Source organism: Podarcis tiliguerta (genome assembly GCF_965153285.1).
Source record: "Podarcis tiliguerta genome assembly, chromosome: 1".
NCBI classification, from domain to species: Eukaryota; Metazoa; Chordata; class Lepidosauria; order Squamata; family Lacertidae; genus Podarcis; species Podarcis tiliguerta.
This window is the reverse complement of record NC_139534.1, coordinates 29,079,415-29,099,579: the sequence shown is the minus strand read 5'-3', so window position 1 is coordinate 29,099,579 and position 20,165 is coordinate 29,079,415. Positions and strand designations below refer to the sequence as shown.

Here is a 20,165-nt window from a genome sequence, read left to right as displayed (position 1 = left end):
TTCTGTGTCCAGGGCAGCTGTCTACCAGCTCCATCTGGTACGCAAGCTAAGACCCTACCTGCCCGCAGACTGTCTCACCAGAGTGGTGCATGCTCTAGTTATCTCCCGCTTGGACTACTGCAATGCGCTCTACATGGGGCTACCTTTGAAGGTGACCCGGAAACTGCGATTAATCCAGAATGCGGCAGCTAGACTGGTGACTGGGAGTGGCTGCCGGGACCACATAACACCGGTTCTGAGAGATCTGCATTGGCTCCCAGTACGTTTCCGAGCACAAATCAAAGTGTTGGTGCTGACCTTTAAAGCCCTAAACAGCCTCAGTCCAGTATATCTGAAGGAGCGTCTCCACCACCATCATTCTGCCCTGACACTGAGATCCAGCACCGAGGACCTTCTGGCGGTTCCCTCATTGCGAAAAGTAAGGTTACAGGGAACCAGACAGAGGGCCTTCTCGGTAGTGGCACCCACCCTGTGGAACACCCTCCCTTCAGATGTGAAGGAAATAAGTAGCTATCCTATTTTTAAAAGACATCTGAAGGCAGCCCTATTCAGGGAAGTTTTTAATATTTAACGCTGTCTTATTTTTAATACTTGATTGGGAGCCGCCCAGAGTGGCTGGGGAAACGCAGCCAGATGGGCGGGGTATAAATAATAAATTATTATTATATTATTATTATTATCTTTAAAATTCACACACAGTGGTCTTTCAGGTCCTGGCTGGAAGTTAAATGCAGTGCCATGAAGCCAATTGCCACAGAGGGTTACATAAGAGTATAAAAACAGAGAGCCCCACTGGATCAGGCCAATGGCCCCATCCAGACCAGCATCCCGTTCTCACTGTGGCCAACTAGATGCCTATGCGATTCCCAGCAACCAGTATGCAGAAGCAGTTTGCCTCTGACATGGGAGGTAATATAGCCATTGATGGCCTTACCCTCCACAGATTTCTCTAATCCCATTTTAAAACCAACTTGGTGTCAATCACTATGTGTTGTGAAAGCAGATTTCATAAATTCACTATACGCTGTGTGATGAAGTCCCTCCTTAAGTATTAAGTTAGCCGTGACTAACGTAAATCCATCGTTTTCAACTGATCTAAATCAGACTATGACTTTTGGGCTGCAGCCCAGGATGCTTAAAAGTCACCAGGTCCTTGCATTGTTTTCCATACCAGGTGTCGCGAAGGAGAACAGCAATATTGCATTTATATTTGTAAACTTATTTTTAGGCTGCCTTTTTAGGCCCACGCATAAAAACACAATGCATCTAGAAAACAAAAACTAGGTGTTTTAAATGGCAGCGGTACACAATTGTTTTAAAATATAGGCCACTTTAGAAAACAAAATAAAACGGCAGTGTGGATTCTAGCAGCTAAAAAAGTATGCATTCTAAAAAAAAAAAAAAAAAAAAGGTCTCTAGGTTAAAAAATATTTAGGTCTAAGTTGGGGGGGGGGGCAACAGAGTCTGAAATAAATAGGTTTTTTTAAATTCACCAAGATTTGCAGAGTTAAAGCCACGTGAACTTTGAGGAGAGAGTATTCTCCTTCTACATGTGACCAGAAGTCTGGAGAATAGTTTTGTTGTTTAGTCATCTTAGTCATGTTCGACTCTCCGTGACCCCATGAACCAGAGCATGCTTTGGAAGCTCTCACTTTCTTCTCAAAGCTTCTCCTTTTTTATGTCCATGGAGTTTTCTTGGCAAAATACTGGAGTGGTTTGCCAGTTCCTTCTCCAGGTGGATCACATTTAGTCTAAGCTCTCGGTTGTGACCTGTCCGTCTTGGGTGGCCCTGCACGGCATAGCTCATAGCTTCTCTGAGTTATTCAAGCCCCTTCGCCACGGCAAGGCAGTGATCCATGAAGGAGTGGAGAATAGGAGTGCAGTGCTAAATCATGAAGTTCAGGAGCTCATCATGTCAGCCTCCGTAGCCAAGGAAGCAGCAGCGTCACTTGAGGACAAGCAGTGGCATCCTCCTGCAGTGGTGATGCCACTGGTGAGGATGGATGGGCTGAGGTGGCAGTGAGGTTGGAGGAACTTTGGGTTGCTGTGATTGGCCCACAGGTAAATGCAGCCCTCCCCATACTGGTGAACACAGCGCTACTGGGAGCATCACTGCCACTGTTCCCCCCTCATGTGCTGCTGCTGCTGCAAGGAAGCGCTACTGTTTAAACTGCCCACATGAAGTTGAAACCCCAGCAAAAAAAAAAGAAATATCCGTCCTCTGCTTGGTTATTTTTCTCATTCATATTTGCTCGCTGTGTGCCAATCTGTCACAAGCCGCATTAATGTACCCCATTCATTGACCAGAGCAAGGAGGATCTGTTTGTTACCTTGGTGCTGCAGTGGCAGATTATATCAGTGCTCCTACTCTCAGGAGGGGAAGGCCTCTGAAGCAGAGAAGTCATAACGTTCTCCTAGGTCGGGCAGAAAAAAAGCATTTGCTGGCCAGGTAGTTTTATACAGTTGGTGTATGATTGATTAGCTGAATTCGCCTCAGATCAAGTGTTAAAATGTGTGGCACTGTTCGCCACACCGCTTGGCAGCTTTGTGAAAGTGGCCGGCTTATAAATGGTCATTTACGCTCATCAAGTAGCAGATCTCAGCCATCCTGATAATTCCATGTAGTAGATAGCAGACATAAGCCGCCTTCCGTTCTCCATTCTGTGTACGTTGCCAGCATTTTAAAATTTCATCTTAAGAGGGAACGTGACTGGAGCTCACCCAGTTATGTGATAAGGAAACAGAATTCATATTCTGAGTCCTTGAATATTTCTAAAGGAACCCAGAACAGGGTCCAGGATAATATTCATAACAAAACACTCCCAGAACATTATTTTACATCAAAAGCCCCTTAACGTGCTATATAGCTTAATGCTTAATTAACCCGGATGCTGTGAGAAGTGTTTCTTCTAATCCACAGACAGGAGGTTGCTTAGGCAACCAGTCTGGCTTGATATCTGGTATACCAAAGAAGCCATCGCAGAGTGAGGACTGGTCATTTGAATCCAGTAGATAACAGGCAAGATTAGGTGTTAACGCTGCTTGGGAATTTAAAGAAATCTGTATGTGTTCAGGAGGCCAGGCATCTCTCGCGTGTGCGCATGCACTGCTCCAAAAGTCGCTGCACCACATCAGTTACTTCAGCAGAGCAGCCACTTGAATTGCCTGTAGGGCAAATTCATGCAGGTGAATGACTTCAGTGTGACCCCTCCTGTCTGTTCCTTTCTGGGAAAATGAATTGTGTGAATATCAGCTGAGGAGATACCCCGCAGTTTCCCAAAAGTGGCCCTGGATATTGCAGCAGAATTATACCCTTTCCCTGCACCAGGCATTCCTTCAGTTTGGAGTACAACCAGAACAGGCAACGTGTAGGTTCAAATGTGCAGAACTTTTGAAGCTACACATTAGCACACACACACCATTCTTTTTTTTTTTTTGACACATTCACTTTTTTGACCCATTTGAACTTGAGCTTCCTAGCTGTTGAGAGCCAAATCTTCCTAAAAGTTGATGTCATAACCTTTCTACCTAGCCGGGTGGAGTTGTTCGGTTGCAGTGCTCCACAGAGCAAGGCCTGCCCATTGATCTCAGTCAACTTAGCTGTGCCTGACTCTGAGTAGGACCAGGCTATTGGGGAAGAACGGCTGAATGGCTGAGGCTGTTACCTGCCTGCAACACACTTCTGGTTCCATCTTCTCAAGAAACAGTCAAGAAGCAGTCATAATGGTAGGAGGAAACAAAACACCCTTCTCCACAGTGGCCCGAGGGCCTGGGCTTCGTGTGATGTGCCCCAAATCTCCTTCCCCTTTTAAAAAACTTTTTTTAAACAAAGTTTATATGGCAGCTGGGTGCAAAGTGCAATGCTGGCAAGCCACCCACCACCTTAATTTCTCAGAGCCGTAATTAGCATATTCAAATTTTATGCAAATTTCTGTTACGGCCCAGCCAGCCAAAATCTAATTCCTAGTATTGGTTGGGAAGAGCTGATGCCTGCCTTGTATGTCTGGCTGTGCCTTGAGACTGAATCCTGCACCTGATTGGTTGAGTAGCCTTATGGAAATCATGGTATTAACTGAATTAGATAGGGAAGGTTTTCTTTTGTGTATACTGTTCTCTAACCAAGCTTCTGTGTCTCTGTGTTTCAGTCCCTGAGTCAATGTTACACAGGTCAATGTTACATGCCGTGAATCAATTCTTTCCCCATTCTCTCTGTCCTTTTCTCTTCCAGACATTTATAGTATTGAATAAAGGGAAGGCGATCTTCCGATTCAGTGCCACTTCCGCCGTGTATATGTTAACTCCATTCAACCCTCTTAGAAAAATAGCTATTAAAATTTTGGTACATTCATATCCTTTTCAAGTGGTTACTTCACGACAAGTGATACGGTGCTACTCTGTTTTTCGGTGCTATGGTTTTCTCCAGGCATTTAGTCCCAGGGAGCCCATATAATCGCAACATGCCCCAAGCAGCTACCTTGTTCTTTATAATGGTAAGGATGGCCCTGGCAAGCAGGGGAACAGAAGTGTGGCAAGAAGTGTTGGCTTGCTGTTGAATTTACTTTTGGAATGCCAAGAATGCAACCGCTACCTTTCCGTTTTGCTCTAAGTGTCAAATGCACCTTTGGGTATGCTTGCGTTCGTTGGCTAATCCAAGATAATTCTTAATGAACAAAGCTATACCTGTGTGGAGAAGGGAGCAGGATTGCAGGGAGACAAACAGAAGCATCTCACGAGTGACAAATTCCAGCGCTGGAGGGGATTCCAGTTCCATTTTTTAATTCCCAGTTTGCAGGTAACCAGAGGAGACCTAACATCCTTAAAACTCGCATGGCTTGGCAGAAGCACTGACTGCTTCTTTGTTCTTTAGAACCGTCACGCCAAAAACAGCTGTTAAAGAGAAGGGCTGGAGTATTTCTAAGTCAAAAGCTAAGGAGATCTGAAGCATGTCCTGGGAATCCCTTGCACACTACTCTGAGGAAGGGCATGATGCAAATGTAATAAAGGAACATCTGAATATGCATGTAGACGTCTTCCATAAAATAAAAGAGCTCTCCACATTCCTTAGTTTATGGTGCCATCCTGTGGCCATTGAGAGCCTATCATGTCTAGGTAATTAAACAGTATGCATTTGTGTGGGGATGTTCCCTTAAGTTATTGAGCCTTTGAATGACAGAGGAAATGATTTCTATTGCGAAGGTGAAGAGAACAAGTGTCCAGTGTTCATAGTGATATAAACCCCGGATCATTCTGAGTGGGGCTCTTGCTTAGCCTTTCCCCCGTCTCCCAGGTGGGCAGGTTTCCCTTCCATGAGTGGAAGCCCAGTTTTCCCATACGGCAGCTTCCCTGGTGATCCATTGACAGCAGTCGAGATGGGCTAAAGCCAGCAAAACATTTAGTGCTGTCTCCCTAAAGAGGCATCAATTGTTGGCTTGATCAAACAATCACACCTGGAGTATCTAGAATAGTGTATATATATGGACATAGGAAGCTACCAGGGCACTGATCCATTTCGCTCATACTGAGTGGCAGCAACTCTCCAGAGTCTTTTCCAGTTGTACCTGGAGATGCTGGGATTGAATTTGGGCCCTTTTGCAGCTGCTTCCCCGTTGGCTTTTCCATTGTTTTCGCAAACAACAGCAAGAAAATAAAACCCTACCTTATTTTGGAATCTTGCCATGTTTTGAACATACTATAAAATCTACCTTAGATGAGATAAACTTTTGATTCACATTTGAAACTAATTGTCAGGTGGCAAATGGTAACCTGCAGCATACACATAGACAGAGTTCAGAGAGCCTTCATCTGACCTCATCATTTTCTGCCTAATGTTCCATATCTTTCTGAAACATCATTTTGAAGTTGCCTGCCACTTTGCTGAGCACAATAATGCTTAGCGGTGTCATCACCGTTTAGACTTACACTTGCATCTTAATATTATACCGGCCACCCTCATCCGACTCAAACCACTTGTTCCTACATCTGATCCAGAAGTAAAATGGCTTCATCCTTCCTTCCTTGAAAAACAACAGCAACAATTTAATATTTCAGAAAGGCTATTAGAAAGTCCATCAGTCCACCTATTTTCTTTTAAATATGGAGCGATAAGTGAGGAGGTTATGCGATGTTCCCCGAGCATCATAAAAACCACAGGAAAGATTAATGATACTGGAAGGGAACCAGAATGTACTATTGATGTAATCAATTTTTCTTATGATGAGTTCTCAAAGAATATGTTCCTTAACAATAACATACATTATTCAGCATGCTTATTATGTGCACTATTTTGACCAACTGTGTATTTATGACCATGAGTAACCCTCCGGACTGGACAAAGAATGTAGAGTAAGTTAAATCTAATCACTATTCAGTGTGTTAATGAATATATAATGCATGTTTTTTTATATATATAAAGTCATCCAAGGGGCAGTTCTGTTGGCAAGAAACCAACAATGCTGGTTCTCGTTACACGGGTTCCCACATTATGCAAGCATGCATTTGTGCCCAGGATTGTTCACATTTTACACTTTTAAGCTAAAGTAGAACTCAAGGATAATGCTTGACTAGACTATTTTCTGTGCTCAATAACTGATCTTTGCTTCCCTCTGCCTCTTGCTGCTTCCCAATTCAAAAGGCAATTAAAATGCATGATGGTGATAGAATCAGATTTGTAATATGGTACCCAGGGATGTAACAACAGTCATGTGACTTCTTTCAATTTGGACACAACCCAATGTGGGTGGGAAGGTAAACCCCACACTTGCTGTCTGATAGCAATGGCATGTGACCAAAGGTTGCAGACAACCAGCTACAAATTCACTCTTCAAAATGTCAGATCAAGCAGAAACTATGCCACTGAAATTGGCAAGTGAGGAAAAGCTCCAGGCTAGAGGGGAGATCAAAGTTGAACACTCAAGGAAGGAGGAGGAGCCACCTGCCCTTCTTTGCACACTGGTTTCCTTTTTCTTTTCTTCTTTTCTATTAAAATAGAATGGGGGAAATTTATTGGTTACTTGAGGACACATTGTAAGCAAATCAGAACATTAGCGGGATTGATATAAATGCGTGCAGTAAGAGATAATTAAGGGGAGGAAAAGGGGGAATTTATAAATATATTTGAATTGGATGTGCAGCAAAAAAAAGATAGGAAATGGCCCCAGTCAAAGTCCAGCATTACCTGTTCTTCTGCTGAACCATCATGGCGACATCCACCCCCAACGAAACAGCAGAAAGTGGTTTTATCCTTCTGGCAGTCCTCCTCTATTTCGGACCCCAAGTATAGAATCACAGCCTTGGAAAGGGTCCAGGAAGGACATCCAGCCCCACTGCAAATCATACAACAGTATAATTCCCTGGCCTGTCCTAAGACGGTTGGAGCATATAAATCCAATCCTGGCCCAACTGAACTGGCTGCCAATTAGTTTCTGACCCAATACAAAGTCCTGTTGTTGTTGTTGTTTTTAGAAAAATATAATTTTATTTTTCATTTTCAACTTTTACAAACATTTTAGCCAGAAAAATCAAAGTCTTTACAAATCTAATTTACCTTCCCCTCGACTTCCCTCTCTTCTGCACACTTAGTTTACTCTGTTTTTGCGTCTTCTTAGTAGCTGAGGAAGAAGAAGTGAAATTAACCAGTAAGAAAGCATGTAAACAGTAGAAGAAAGCCAGCCAGTCTTCACCCTCCTTGCCTATGTGACTTTGATCTCTCCCAGCTTTCTGCTACTAGTGGTGGTGAGGGGAAGCCTTAAGAATCCTGACATTGTGAGCATTGCATATAAATCAGCTCTGCCTCCCTGGGTTGTCATCCAGAGACAGAGCTCCTAGCTTTCCCTTAGGAAAACAATTCTTGCTATTCCACTATAGACCTCTGACATCTCCTCCTCCCCCCGCCACCCGATTTTATAATTGTCTGTTTTCTGTTGGGAATATTTTGTTGAAATCCTTAATACTTGTTTTTGGTTAACTGTTGTACTGATATTTTCTTCAGATACACATTCACGGGGATTTATACCTTTGAATCACTAATAAAAATTCTTGCAAGGGGCTTCTGTTTAGAAGATTTCACTTTCCTCCGGGATCCCTGGAACTGGCTTGACTTCACTGTCATTACATTTGCGTAAGTATTTGTTTGCAGTATTTAAGGGGGGGGGGGGGTTGTTAGTCACTGGTAACCTCAAGTTGAGACAGGGAGAACCTTTAGAGAAAGAGATATACAGTATTGTTGATTTTTAGCATCCCAGAATGAAGACTGTGCTGCAGAGCCATATTATAATTTCTGCCGTTTGTATTGTAACTAATTCTGGCTTAGCCCTCTTAAAATAAGCTCGTTTCATATCCTGTCTTCTTTTCTGTTCACTGGAATGGAAGCTACCTCTCAAGTTCCCAAATTAGTTTAAAATAAAGCAGTGTGATTTGCTTGTTGCCATTTTAATTTAATCTGAGAAAAGGCCCCCCTAAGCAAGTAACGTAAAGTCTGCCTCAATTCTGAATAACTGTGATTTGATTCTACAGGTATGTAACAGAATTTGTAAACCTAGGCAATGTTTCAGCTCTTCGAACTTTCAGAGTATTGAGAGCTTTGAAAACTATTTCTGTAATCCCAGGTAAGAAGTGAGTGGATTGATGAAGTGTCAGGCCCCTTGTATCTCCAACTGTTTTTTGTGTGCTGTCATTGTGTTTGTGTGTGAACTCCCCTATTGCAGATATGTGACAGAGTTTGTGGACCTGGGCAATGTCTCAGCGTTGAGAACATTCAGAGTTCTCCGGGCATTGAAAACAATATCAGTCATTCCAGGTGAGAGCTAGGTTAAACACGGAGGCTGACCTTTCAAAGCTCCATTAAAGATGAAACCACACTTTTAAGCATAAGCTATGTTGCTTGCTGCACCGTATAAGCAAAAAGGAAAAAAGCAAGAATCAAAAACTTTTGTTTTCAGCGATTCTTTGCTTTTTAACTATGGCAGCTGGATTATTATTATTTTTTTTCAAAATCAGCCTTTGCGTTTAACAAATTCTTGCATGAGACATTTGCAGTAAGTGGCTATATGATTTGCATCTTATGACATCAAGCTTTCCGCTTTTAAACTAAGAGTCAAGATTAAGGCTTTCATACTGATGCAAATTTTACCATTTGTTGCAGGCACTCCCAATCGAAACTTGCTATCAGTTGTGTTTGGGTTTTTATTTATTTATTTTTAAAAATTAAGCATAAATAGATGCAAAATGTGAAAGTTAGCATGGGCTTTTTTCTGTGCATGGGAATTTTCTAAAAAGATGTCCTTCTTCTCCAAACCATCACCCATTTTTATTCAATAAAACTGAACATGGGATAATTGAAATAACTAATTAAATAAAGACGCCTTATTTGTGTTGTTGAACAGTTCAAAAAACGACTCCACAATAATGGTTTGGGCAAGAGACACAAGCAAAATAAAACAATATACTTTTCTACACAGGGCTGAGATACAGCATGGATCGCAAAATTGCGTTTTTGCTTAGGCAAAGTGTTTCTCTGATTATGTACCACAGATACCTCAATATATCTGTTTTATTTTCATACACAGTTTCAAATCAGCATAAACCTAACAGCTTTTCATTCATGTTCACAGGCAATCAGGCTTTTCCATTAAACTGTCACAAATATAAAAACCATTTTGTTGTCATTCTGCATGAAACATTAACTAAGTCAAGCACATTCAATTGACATACAGTATATTTAGCGTGCGGCATCGCAATGAATTTCCCTTTCTGTTTGCAGGCCTGAAGACCATTGTGGGAGCCCTAATTCAGTCAGTGAAGAAGCTCTCGGATGTCATGATCCTGACTGTGTTTTGTCTGAGTGTATTTGCATTAATAGGGCTCCAGCTTTTCATGGGGAACTTGAGGCATAAATGCCTGATTTGGCCGCCAGACAATTCTACTTTTGAAATCAACATAACTTCCTATTTCGATAGCACAATGGGCGATAATGGTACCTTTGTTAATAGAACTGTGACTACGTTTAACTGGGATGACTACGTCAGTGATGACAGTAAGGCCTGGTGACACATTATTACTTTTTGATTGATTGATTTTTATATAGAGAGAGATCTTAATGCTTTGCTGATCGCAGCTGGATTGTTGTCAATAGGCACTAAAATTATGCAGCACAGCCTAGGCTATAGTGCTGAAATTGAGTCCTGGGTTTGCAGGCACCGATGATGAGCTGAATGGTGAAAAGAAAAACACACACCAATAAATAAATTTTAGAAAGGGGCAAGATTAGACACGAACACACAAAGCATTTTTTAAAAAAGACTCCTTTCACACTGCTCCGCTCTCCCTTTCTTCCTGCCCAGGGCAGTCCTGCCCTTTGACTGCCCCACACAGCCGCCATGTCACACGAGGCTAGACCTCAGTGGCAGCAGTCTCTTCTTCTTCTTGCCCTCTTCCCAGCAGCCACCACCAGCTGCCCAAGGAAGGAGGCCAGCAGCAGCCATGGAGAGGCAACAGGATGCTCCCTCACCATCACCATTCAGGACAAGCGCCGGCTCATCCTCCTCTGTGAGCTCAGTGGCAGGGGAAACAGGGACGTTCCGGGATCAAATCAGACACTGGAATGGCTTTCGTAATTCCAGGACTGGCGCTGGAAAATCAGGACACGTGGAGGGTGTGCTTTACCTGTGCTCACAAAGAAAACTGCAAGGCTTTGTGCTGGCGTTACTGAATGAAGATAAATGACTTAACTTTAAATGTCTACTCATTTTAACGTCCTTGAGTTTGCCTATGTATTTACCCACACAGCTGTGTCTAGCGCGTTGTGGGTTGTACAAGCTTTACACACGAGAGGTATGAATCACCAATGCATCATCCCAAGGCCATTTCTGTCATGAGGTACACTGGTGCAGCCCAGCGCTCTTCTTGTTTTCCTGTGACCTCTTATAATGGGGTTTCAAGCAGTATGACAGAAATGAATCGGTCTCACTGATTTGACACTGTACTTATTTTAGCACAAACTATTTTGCAGCCCGGACCTACACACACCTTGCTTTCATCTTCTCTCCCCCTTTTCCTTTTGTATTATGTCTAGCAGATTGCAAGACTGCAGGCAGGGACATATCTATATCTATATCATCTATATCCGGCATGGCCAAACTCGGCCCTCCAGATGTTTTGGGACTACAACTCCCATCATCCCTAGCTAACAAGGACCAGTGGTCAGGGATGATGGGAACTGTAGTCCCAAAGCATCTGGAGGGCCGAGTTTGACCATGCCTGATCGATATATCTATATCTTTTATCTATCTGTACAGCACTTTGAAAAATTCAGGCCCTTTTAAAGCGCATAGTAATAACGATAGTAATAATAATTCACAGTATCTATAGGACTACTGTGTTGGCGCATCATGCACAGACATTACTTGTAATCTGGTGCTCAATATAGTGCAACTTAGATTCCGAACAGGTCACTGGATTAAGCACCCCAGTTTATAATTTAACTTAGGTAAAGGTAAAGGTACCCCTGCCCGTACGGGCCAGTCTTGACAGACTCTAGGGTTGTGCGCCCATCTCACTCAAAGAGGCCAGGGGCCAGCGCTGTCCGAAGACACTTCTGGGTCACGTGGCCAGCGTGACATCGCTGCTCTGGCGAGCCAGAGCCGCACACGGAAACGCCGTTTACCTTCCCGCTGGTAAGCGGTCCCTATTTATCTACTTGCACCCGGAGGTGCTTTCGAACTGCTAGGTTGGCAGGCGCTGGGACCGAACGACGGGAGCGCACTCTGCCGCGGGGATTTGAACCGCCGACCTTTCGATCGGCAAGTCCTAGGTGCTGAGGCTTTAACCCACAGCGCCACCCACATCCCATAATTTACCTTAGCTAGTAATATTTATTTATTTACAAACAAACAAACATATATACTTCTTTCACTAACTGGGTTCCAAAACAGTTTAACAAAATAAAAACGTATAATATATATATAAATAAAGTATAGATTTAGCATTAAAGATCAAAACATCAGATATTAAACTATCAAAGCAGTGTTCATGATGCAAAGACCTGGAATAAAACAGTTTTAACCAAACACCTGAAACGTAACAGGGACAGTGATTGATTTCTACTAGGAGAGAGTCCCACAGAGTAGGGCTCACTACACTGAAGACATGATTCCTTGTTGATGTCATTTGTGCTTTTGGTCTATGGGGGACTACCAATACTGTTTCATAACTAAGTTGAGGGACTTGTGCCACAATAAATCTATTGGACAATGTATATCCCACCAAATATTCTTTTGGTGGGTGTACCCTCTGAGTGGAGTTGCATTCATGGGATGCTTCTGTCAGAAGGGAAGTGGTGACTTTCATGGGCAGAACTGGGGGCTACATGGGGAAAGAAGGAATTGGCAAAAATTACTTTTCTCTGCTTTCCATCAGTGGGAATTTCCACTGGATCATCTCAATTCCATCCATGAGCCTATTCATAAATGCCTAGTTAGGATCCAAACCTTAATTGCCAAGATGTCATGGGACTCTCAAGTTATTTTCAGTGCAATTAAATGTTATCCATTTCTGTTTCCAAACAGATCACTTTTACTTCTTGGAAGGACAAAATGATGCTTTGCTGTGTGGCAACAGCTCAGATGCCGGGTGAGAGAATGGTCCATTACACTTTATTCAAGAGAGCTGTAGTTAAAGTAACTTTGCCTTTAATATCCACAGCATTTCAGATCGCTAGCATTTTGGGCTCAGAAGCCTACTGTCTGGATGTCAGCATCTACATTTATGGGAATATGAAAGAGAGGGCTATGTCTGACATGGAGAACATCAGCAATATCTCCCCCATGCACCCAATCTTTCAATCTTTCAATTTTCTTTTTACACACTTTGAAAACACTCCTAAGATCAGTGAGAGGCATCTCCCTCACTTTCAGTACCTCTCTTAAGTGTTACACTAAAGCATGATAAATTGTTAATGGTAACACTTTATGGTGGTATGTTAAGGATTTGGGTAAGACAATGGCTAGTTTTCCCTAGGTAATGTTGAAAAGGCATTGACCCTGTAGACCAGCCTTTCTCAACCTGTGGGTCCCCAGGTTTTGTTGAACTACAACTCCCATCACTCCTAGCTAGCAAGGCCAGAGCTCAGGGATGATGGGAGTTGTAGTCCAACAACATCTGGGGACCCACAGGTTGGAACAGCTGCTGTAGACCTAAGTAAAGAACCTGCAGTTCAAGGCAGTGGTGGACTTTGGACCCTGTGTGATGCTAAAATTTGGGGGAGGGGTGCCTCTTACGCTCGGTTCAACATCATTGTTTTGGCGCCCCCTGCAGGGTGATGCCCAAGGTGGCTGCACCAGTCGTGCTACCCTAAAACCCCTCAGTTCAAGGATCACATGGGGCCCTTAGTTTAATTCCATGCATCCCTCCTTATCGTTCAGCTCTCTGGACACTGTAGGTTCGCTTTTGCTCTCCAACTCTCCTCTCTGGGAATCTCTTTCTCTTCCACTTGATGTGTGCGTGCAAGAAGCAGACAAGGGATCATGAAGCCCCACCCACCATCAGATCTGGCTCTAACCACTATTGGCTGCAGCCCCAGTTGACTTTTCCCATAGGTCAGTGGCCCCTCATAGGAAGAAGGCTTCTGATCTCTGCTGTAGACCTTTGCCTGAAGTTGGCTTTCTTGAATTGTTCCACAGAGTAAAATCACAGTTGAAAGCCATTTTCATTCTACTGACAACTGGCAGACTATTTGCTCAAGCAAACACATTGATTGAGATGATGTTTTGAAAATGTCTTTCCCCCCACTTTTTTCTAGTCAATGTCCGGAAGGATATATGTGTGTAAAAGCTGGCCGAAACCCCAACTATGGCTATACAAGTTTTGATACCTTCAGCTGGGCCTTCTTGTCACTCTTTCGGCTGATGACACAGGACTTCTGGGAAAACCTTTACCAACTGGTGAGAGACTTTATATGCCAGGAGTATTAGCAATACTACAGAGGTTGATTATATAAACAGGAGCAGCCAATAAGGCACCCTCCAGATATGATTGGACTCAAATTCCAATCAGCAGTAGACAACATAGCCAATGGTCAGGGATGATGGAAATTGTAGTCTCATAATGTCTGACAGACACCACACTGAATACCCCTTATTACTATTACCATAGTAATAATAAGAGCAGTGTATTACTATGAATACTTAAGTGTATTTCAAAGGTAGATGGTCTGTTTTACCATGTCACAGATAGATCAATCTCAGGAGCATAAAATCGCATGTTTCAAGTCAAGGGCATGGTTGACCATCTTGCCACAAATGGTACAATCCATTGGGATTTGTTGAATTCATGCTCAGGAACAGGGAAGCTGTAATAGCACAACAGGAGGAATGATAACTGGCGCAAGGTTAAGACTGTCCACAAAACCTAATGGTTTTCAAACCATACAAGTTGTTTCGATGTGCAGCCATGACTCTGGCCAACAGAACTGGCTATTCCAGCGAGCAACAGGGGGAAAGGTGACTCGGGTACTTTACAAAATGTCTCCGCTGAAGTGAATTGCAATGTTGCATAATGAACATTTCGGTGTTAGTACTTTGCCTCCCCCCACCCCCAGCCAGCAATATGGCTGCTGTAAAGCAAATCGGCTGCGTACAGAATGGCTTATACAGAATGACTGTACAGGACCTTGAATTCCCATTCTGGCAGCTGGCATATGTAAAATATGCAGGGGGCCAGTTCTGTGGTCAGAAGTCGACTATGGCAGCTGTTCCTCTCCCTTTCAGATAGAGGAAGCACATCTTGTATTAAGCATGAATAAGAGGTGAGGTCTAACTGTACTAACTGGTGTGTATATCCACTTGTAAAAAGGGAATGCAGTGGTTTTTATTACAGCCTCTTATTTACTACATAGTTTGACGTGAACTTGTACATATAGCTCACGTACATAAGACCAGCATGTATCAGCACACTAAGTTTCTTAACCATTTAACTTATACCCATTTTGAACATGTTCCTTGTCACTACGGTATAATAAAGAGGCCATTACATTTTATAGGAATGTTATGAACTGTTTTATTCTTTTCGTTCTTTCTTTTTACAGACATTGAGAGCTGCTGGCAAAACGTACATGATCTTTTTTGTCCTGGTGATTTTCCTGGGCTCTTTCTACCTGATCAACCTGATCCTGGCCGTTGTTGCCATGGCCTACGAAGAGCAGAACCAAGCCACCATGGAAGAAGCTGAGCAGAAGGAGGCCGAGTTCCAGCAGATGCTGGAGCAGCTGAAAAAGCAACAGGAAGAAGCCCAGGTATCGTTCTTTCTTTTTTAATGGTTATTTTTATTGACTATTGAGCACAGGAACAAGAAAGCTCAGGTAGAATCATAGAGTTGGAAGAGACCACAAGGGCCATCGAGTCCAACCCCCTGCCAAGCAGGAAACACCATCAGAGCCCTCCTGACATATGGTTGTCAAGCCTCTGCTTAAAGAGCTCCAAAGAAGGAGACTCCACCACACTCCTTGGCAGCAAATTCCACTGTCGAACAGCTCTTACTGTCAGGAAGTTCTTCCTAATGTTTAGGTGGTATCTTCTTTCTTGTAGTTTGGCTCCATTGCGCCGTGTCCGCTTCTCTGGAGCAGCGGAAAACAACCTTTCTCCCTCCTCTATGTGACATCCTTTTATATATTTGAACATGGCTATCATATCACCCCTTAACCTCCTCTTCTCCAGGCTAAACATGCCCAGCTCCCTTAGCCGTTCCTCATAAGGCATCGTTTCCAGGCCTTTGACCATTTTGGTTGCCCTCCTCTGGACACGTCCCAGTTTGTCAGTGTCCTTCTTGAATTGTGGTGCCCAGAACTGGACACAGTACTCCAGGTGAGGTCTGACCAGAGCAGAATACAGTGGTACATTTCCGATGGAAAATGTTTGGACAGTTTTAGCATAGCTTTAAGGTTCTAGCTACTCATAGAAAGCAGCCGCTGCCTTAAAGCTGTAATCTCCATTTCAACCAGCTTCCCAGCAGATATTTTGAGGAGAAAACTACCTGTTATTTTTATCCATATATGATTAAAAATAAAATTTGTTTTGTTTATGGCTTATTCTCATACAGGATGTTGTGTAAAATCTGTGAAGCTAGTTAACACCACCTGCATGTGAGCTGCTGGGTAGTAGGCATTTACTCATACATTATGACAAGTAAATTAGATTATGACAAGTAAACCTTTAGGGTAGGGGTCAGCAACCTTTTTAAGCCCATGGATCTCATTTCAGAAGTGGAGACACTATTGTAGGCATATCCACTTCACTCTGGAGAAAACCAGACGCACCCACACAAGCCTACCCAGGCAACGTTCCCTCTCCTCAAAGCACAAAACCACCCACACAAAACCAACCAGGCAACATGCCCCGCTCTCAAAACCAAACTCCATACAAACACCCCCAGGCAACACAGCACATCCACCCACCTCACGAAATTGAAACAGGCAATAATGCCCGCTATCACCCTCCCTATCTACCCTGATGCTTCTCTGCGCCCCGAAGCTTACCAGTTTGCCACTATTCCCCACTTCCCGTTTTCTGAAAATCAACAACCAGGCAGCTTAGCTGAGTCGGCTTAAAAGCAATGTATCTGGGCCCACAGGGACCCAGAGGCATCCCAGGGGAAAAAATATTGAAACGACTGTTGCTGCCTTCCAAAGGCTTTCTTTATTTTTTTCAAAAAACAGCTTCAATTGCCTGCCCTCAAACCAGAAAACTCAGTAGGGGCTGAGGGCATTGAGGACACCAAACAAGGTTTTCCATAGGAGCAGCAGGGTTCCCAGATGCACCACACTGACAACTCCAGCGTTAGGGCAAAGTTATCAGGATGAGTCAATGGTTCTAGGCCTTCCCTCGCTCAGTCACAAAATGATTGAACGATTCCTCCCCCAGGAAAACAAAAGGTGGCTAGGAAACGTGAAGTATGTTTTCTACACTGCAGTAAAGCAGGAATCTAATTTGGTTTCATTTATTTTGTTTTACCCATGTTGCCCTTCTGTTAAAAAAGAAAAATAATAAGAAGAAAAGAACAGATTGTGAAGCCTAGACTAGGCGTGGCAATTTCTTTTTTTATGCTGCAAAGGACTTCTGTCTCCCACATGTTTTGGGGCCAGGTTCAATACTCTTTTACACTCTTATTCCGTGGAGAGTTAGGTTCACAAGAGGAAGGAAGGTGCACACCGTTGCTCTGGAGTGTATTTTTCTTTTCTTATATGGCAAGACAGCCATGCTGAGAGTTAGGCACCACACTTCCTCTTGTGAGCAGCTTTCAAGGAATGAGGCATTTGCGGTGATTCTAGCCTGCTGGGTTAAGTCCTGGTGCCTGGTAGAGTGACTAACGCCTCTTCATCCCTTATTCATAAGGAAAGATTCCTCAAGTGAAATTCAGCCATGTTAGGGTGTACCTGGTGAGGGCAAGCTCTGCCATGTGGCAGTGTGGCATAACCTGTTTCAGGTGGGACCATCAGTGGGGGGATAGATGAAGGCAGGAACTGGTGTCTGAATGTTGCACAATACTTTTTAAAGTGTTGGCCAAAGCCTGGGAGAAGAGGCGCCCCTCGCTTCAGGCAGAAACATGCCAGCACCAAATTTTCTGAGGTAAATTTGGCGAGGTCCTGGAAGGCCTTTTGGAATTTGAAATTTGCTACATTGCCTTGTTGAGATGCTTCTTCTTATGTAGTACATGGGATTAGTGTGAGGAACATCAAACTCACCTGCTTTTTTTAAAATAGAAACCCTGGGAATACAGTAGCATTAACGGATTAGTATTGTGTGCCTTAAATGTGTTTAACTTTGGTTACTCAACAGGCAGCTGCTTTAGCCGCCGCCACAGGTGAATCTAGAGAGTTCAGTGAAGTTGGTGGTGTCGGCGGGTTCTCGGAGAGCTCTTCAGTGACGTCAAAGCTGAGTTCAAAGAGTGCTAAAGAGAGGAGGAACAGGCGGAAAAAGAGGAAGCAGAGAGAACAATCCGAAGGAGATGAAAAAGATGAGGATGAATTTCACAAATCTGAATCAGAGGACAGCATCCGAAGGAAGGGCTTCCGATTCTCCATTGAAGGGAACCGACTGACTTATGAGAAAAGGTTCTCTTCCCCACACCAGGTAGGGAGAAAGTATCCTGGCCTGTGTGTACCAACTAATATCGGGCCAGGTGGAAATTGCTCAGCCTTCCTCATGTATGTATATTAAGGGGGATTTTGACCCCCAAGGTCCAATGATTCTTTCCAGTCTTTGGTGCTATGGAATTCTGGATCTGCTGGACATGTTTTTGAGCTATTTTTAAGGAAAATCAGCAAAAACTACACTGCCAATATGGTGTTGTTGTTTTTTAACTTTATTTGCATTAGCCAACGGCCGTAGCAACATAAAACAAGCAATATATACAATTAAAAGGACAACAATGGGCAAAAAGGGCAATCAGATGACCAAGATTATCGTTCAGATAGTGGCCCTTAATCTCATTGCACCCTCGATAAACCTAGCAACCTTTGCTGTTGTCTGATCATTTTGATCTGATAAAAGAAAGAACAATGTGGCCGCAGATGGGCAGCCTGGGATGGTAAGTAAAAGTGGGGTGATGATCTCATTCCTCAGATCTTTATAAAGGGGACAGGACAGGAGAACATGAGCCACTGTTTCCAAATTGCCATCTCCACATGGGCAGAGTCGTTTCTCAGTTGGAATCTTTTGGTATCTGCCCTCAAGTACGGCAGAGGGCATCACATCCAATCTGGCCAGTGTGAAGGCACATCTGTATTTTGGGATAGTTAATTTATACAAATATGGTGCCAGGGAATCAAACTGAGAAGGGGGGAAAAGAGAATACCAAGGACAGAGTTTCTTTATAGATTGTTCTGTTGCTCTAAGTCCTTCAGACGCTGTCCAATTAGCCTTTTTGCTGATATGAGTTGTCATTTGACATTTCCACCCAGACACTGCTTCTGACTGCAGTATTCCTGGTATTTCTGGGAAATTCCAGATGTATGGCAACCCTATTTCAGCAAGACACTCCCTTCCTGAGTGTACCCACTTCATCCTCCTCACAACCTTTGCTGCTGTCCCATTCACTGACTTTTCCCTCTGGGCTTAATCGTGCCCAGAGAACGAGGCATGCAGATGACCACCCATCTAGTGCTTGCTCGCTCTGAGAGGGTGAGGAAACAAGGCAGCAATAGCAAGGAGCAGGAGCATCAGGGGCAGAGGGCTCCAGCGGTCAACAGTGACCCCTTTGCTGAGGCAAGGGCTTTAGCGGGTGAGCAGCAATGCCAGTCACTGACACCATCCTGGGAGAAAGCCATGGTTAGCTGTGATTTTGTCCATTTATTGTTTCACTTCTAAAGAATGGAGGATGATGAGAAACAGTTCCACTAGGCGGAGACGTTCACTGTAATCAAGTAAGGTAAAGGTAAAGGTACCCCTGCCCGTACGGGCCAGTCTTGACAGACTCTAGGGTTGTGCGCCCATCTCACTCAAGAGGCCGGGGGCCAGCGCTGTCCGAAGACACTTCCGGGCCACGTGGCCAGCGTGACAACGCTGCTCTGGCGAGCCAGAGCCGCACACAGAAACGCCGTTTACCTTCCCGCTAGTAAGCGGTCCCTATTTATCTACTTGCACCCGAGAGTGCTTTCGAACTGCTAGGTTGGCAGACGCTGGGACCGAACAACGGGAGCGCACCCCGCCGCAGGGATTCGAACCGCCGACCTTTCGATCGGCAAGCCCTAGGTGCTGAGGCTTTAACCCACAGCGCCACCTGCGTCCCTTGTAATCAAGTAGAACTGCCTAATAAATATTCATTTAATATTTTCCTGTGTTAACATTGATACAGATTGCTCAGGTGCTCTGGGGCAAGTCCCTAAAAAGCACTTGTGTTTCAATAATTCCTCTGTAAGTCAGTGGAGGGAGGGAAAGAGTTTTTCAACACAATCATTTCATTGGTAATAATTTCTAGGTAATTGGGTTTGGTGATTACATGTGGTGATTTTAATGGTAGCCTGTTGATGCAGCTACAATGGTTCTTTTGATTTTCCTACAATTTATTTTCAGATTTTTTAAATTTTTTGGATAATGTTATCTGTAAGGTTAATGATTATGATTCCTTCCTTCCTTCTTTCTGTGATGTTCTTAGTGTTGTTTCCATGATATTTAAGTGAT

The 20,165-nt window shown here is 43.6% G+C and overlaps 1 protein-coding gene across 1 annotated transcript in view; it reads left to right on the top strand.

The window, feature by feature from the left end:
- Positions 1–20,165, top strand: part of SCN2A (sodium voltage-gated channel alpha subunit 2) — a 97,610-nt gene that overhangs the window by 43,512 nt on the left and 33,933 nt on the right. The window contains exons 3-11 of the mRNA XM_083404896.1: positions 4,229–4,349; positions 6,255–6,342; positions 7,988–8,116; positions 8,703–8,794; positions 9,758–10,030; positions 12,561–12,624; positions 13,793–13,934; positions 15,077–15,283; positions 17,823–18,116. Of these exons, the coding sequence (XP_083261022.1) occupies positions 4,229–4,349; positions 6,255–6,342; positions 7,988–8,116; positions 8,703–8,794; positions 9,758–10,030; positions 12,561–12,624; positions 13,793–13,934; positions 15,077–15,283; positions 17,823–18,116 (1,410 nt within the window). The remainder of the gene's footprint in view (positions 1–4,228; positions 4,350–6,254; positions 6,343–7,987; positions 8,117–8,702; positions 8,795–9,757; positions 10,031–12,560; positions 12,625–13,792; positions 13,935–15,076; positions 15,284–17,822; positions 18,117–20,165) is intronic.